General features: G+C 34.0%; 1 protein-coding gene across 1 annotated transcript; it reads right to left on the bottom strand.

Annotated features, from left to right (window-relative positions):
• Positions 1 to 705: 705 nt before the first annotated feature.
• On the bottom strand, positions 706 to 1,584 carry LOC139786604 (uncharacterized). Its single transcript, XM_071725757.1, has 2 exons — positions 1,394 to 1,584; positions 706 to 1,315 (listed from the first exon to the last, which is right to left on the bottom strand). Exons 1-2 carry the CDS (start codon positions 1,582 to 1,584, stop codon positions 736 to 738), a joined length of 771 nt encoding a protein of 256 aa, XP_071581858.1. The 3' UTR covers positions 706 to 735.
• Positions 1,585 to 2,302: the final 718 nt, after the last annotated feature.

Raw genomic sequence — 2,302 nt, 5'->3', positions numbered from 1 at the left:
ATAGTAGGTATATTATGGGCGTTCTGGGCCACTTTGTGGAGGGGGGATGACGTCATCGGCGTGGAGGGGAGATGACGTCATTGGCGTGGAGGGGGATGACGGCGTGTTTGCATCATTAATTAAATATATTAATTTATAGGTTATAAATAATTAAATTAATTAAATTAGGTTATAATTTTTTATAACCTAACTCAATTAATTTAATTATTTATAACCTATAAATTAATATAATTTTTTATAACCTAATTTAATTAATATAATTATTTATAACCTAATTTAATTAATATAATTATTTATAACATAATTTAATTAATATAATAATTTAATTTAAAAAAAATTTGCATGACAAACTATAGAGTTGAACGCAGGAAGAGATGGCGTCGAAGACCTTTTTTTTCTGGGTCTACGTTCAACAACAAAAAATTAACAAAAAAACATATTTTACGTGACTTAAACTATAGAGTCCCATAGTGGGGAAATGAGAGTGCAAGACAGGAACGGACAAGTTCATACGTGCCGTGATGCGATTATTCTATTTTAGATAAAAGTTTTTATCAATATTTTAATAATTTTATTAATTTTTTTTTATAATAAATCGTATATAATTAAAAAGGATATTACCGCAACATATATATAATTTAAACATAGAGGAGGCTAATGTTAGCTAAAACGGAAGAGATAGATTGAAAAATAATTTTGCTACTATTTATGTTAATATTCAATTTTATTCGTTATTTACATTTTTGCTTCATATACAATGTTATCTAAGGCGAAAGCAACTAGTTCGCAATCTATAAGCGAACTTCCATCGGACACCTCACTAAGTACTTTTCTCGCTTGACATTTATCCGTGATACAATTTTGTCGCAAGACTGTTACAAAATGGTTATACTTATTACTAACATGTTGTATATTTTGACATAAATTGAAATATACATGTTCGACACATTGTTCGATTTCAAACAAAAATAATATAGTTGCTGGTATCATGTATAAGCATGTATCGCGCAACGTAAGTTTTACAATATTAGCGTCACGCATTTTAACAAGTTCTATAATTAGATCTCGAATAGACAGCGATGAACCAACAGTCGACTGCATGAGTTGTTCGATATCCATGCGTCTTTCGATGATCGTTGTCCACGTTGCATGAGGAAGCACGATCTGATTTCCCCGATTGTCACCAAGAATCAATTCCACAAAGGATGTAGATCCCACACTGATTCCGATATCCAAATATTTGTAAGCCGTGACTGTCAGGGCAAATCGTCTGCCCAAGATACGAGGCGTATAACGAGGTTCCGATTTATTGAAACTGTGGAAAAATGAAGTAGATAAATTAATAAAATTAGAAAAAATAAATTTTTAAAAATTTATCCAAAGTAATACTTACGTTTTGCGCTCGTCCGATGAAACTTCACGAGGCTTAGGCGTATAACGAGGTTCCGATTTTTCACGAGGATACGGTACGTAATAATTCATACTTGTGCTGCTTCCCTCGAAGCTGCGAAGTCCCTTATCGGGAATATCGCGAGTGAACATCCACTTCTCAGAATTATTTACGTCTTCACTGCGACCAGCCATTGTTCTTATTTCTCCGTAAGAGGTATACTTATTTCACTGTTGAAGTTGTCGCTTCGAACGATGAGACTCGATTGATTTTGACGTCGTAACACTAGTTAAAACGTTAACTCCGTCTGCAACGTTTTAGAATATTGGACGGCGTGCGCAGATAAAAAATTATAAGGGAAGGGATAATTCCCCTTCCTTCAACATTTTCAAGCACCAATGTCAGCGCTGCTTACATAGAAGTTATAAAAAAATTCATACAAATGACTAAGAAGTGGAAAATGAACCAAGTATACACGACAACACCCTACCTTCAAAATTATGATGTGGTGGGGGAAATTAGGAGAGGGAAACCACTAACAACTAATGGGAATGGGGAAAAGAAAATAAAGCATTGTAAAATTATATATATAATTTATTTTTTTTTAAAAGATCCCAATTCTTCTGGCGTCGCGACCACCAGTTAAATAATTTTAATACATTTTGTAATGCGCAATTCTTAACATGTTTTCCGCATCGCATAGTGTTAGTAACATCTAGATTATTTAAAGATTTGATATCTTCGTAATCCGCATCCAAAGTCTCGATGATCAGATTTTCTTTCGCATAATTTTCAAGCAGATCCACAAGCCATTCTTGTTTCTGGCATCCCTTGACGTACACGATAGTCGGCGTCTCGTCATCCTCTTCTGTACCAAGCACGGCTGACGTAATTAGGCGTTTTACCATACCG

The sequence above is a fragment of the Temnothorax nylanderi genome, unplaced genomic scaffold (genome assembly GCF_030848795.1).
Source record: "Temnothorax nylanderi isolate EJ_2023f unplaced genomic scaffold, tnyl_v1.0 TNYL_tig1087_pilon, whole genome shotgun sequence".
Classification (NCBI taxonomy): domain Eukaryota; kingdom Metazoa; phylum Arthropoda; class Insecta; order Hymenoptera; family Formicidae; genus Temnothorax; species Temnothorax nylanderi.
The sequence above is the reverse complement of the archived record's forward strand: the minus strand, read 5'-3'. Positions and strand labels throughout refer to the sequence as shown.

Coding starts and splice junctions, on each gene's coding strand:
- LOC139786604 (XM_071725757.1), bottom strand. CDS start 1,584: ATGGCTGGTCGCAGTGAAGACGTAAATAATTCTGAGAAGTGGATGTTC. Junction 1,316..1,393: donor TCATCGGACGAGCGCAAAAC/GTAAGTATTACT, acceptor ATTTTTCCACAG/TTTCAATAAATCGGAACCTC.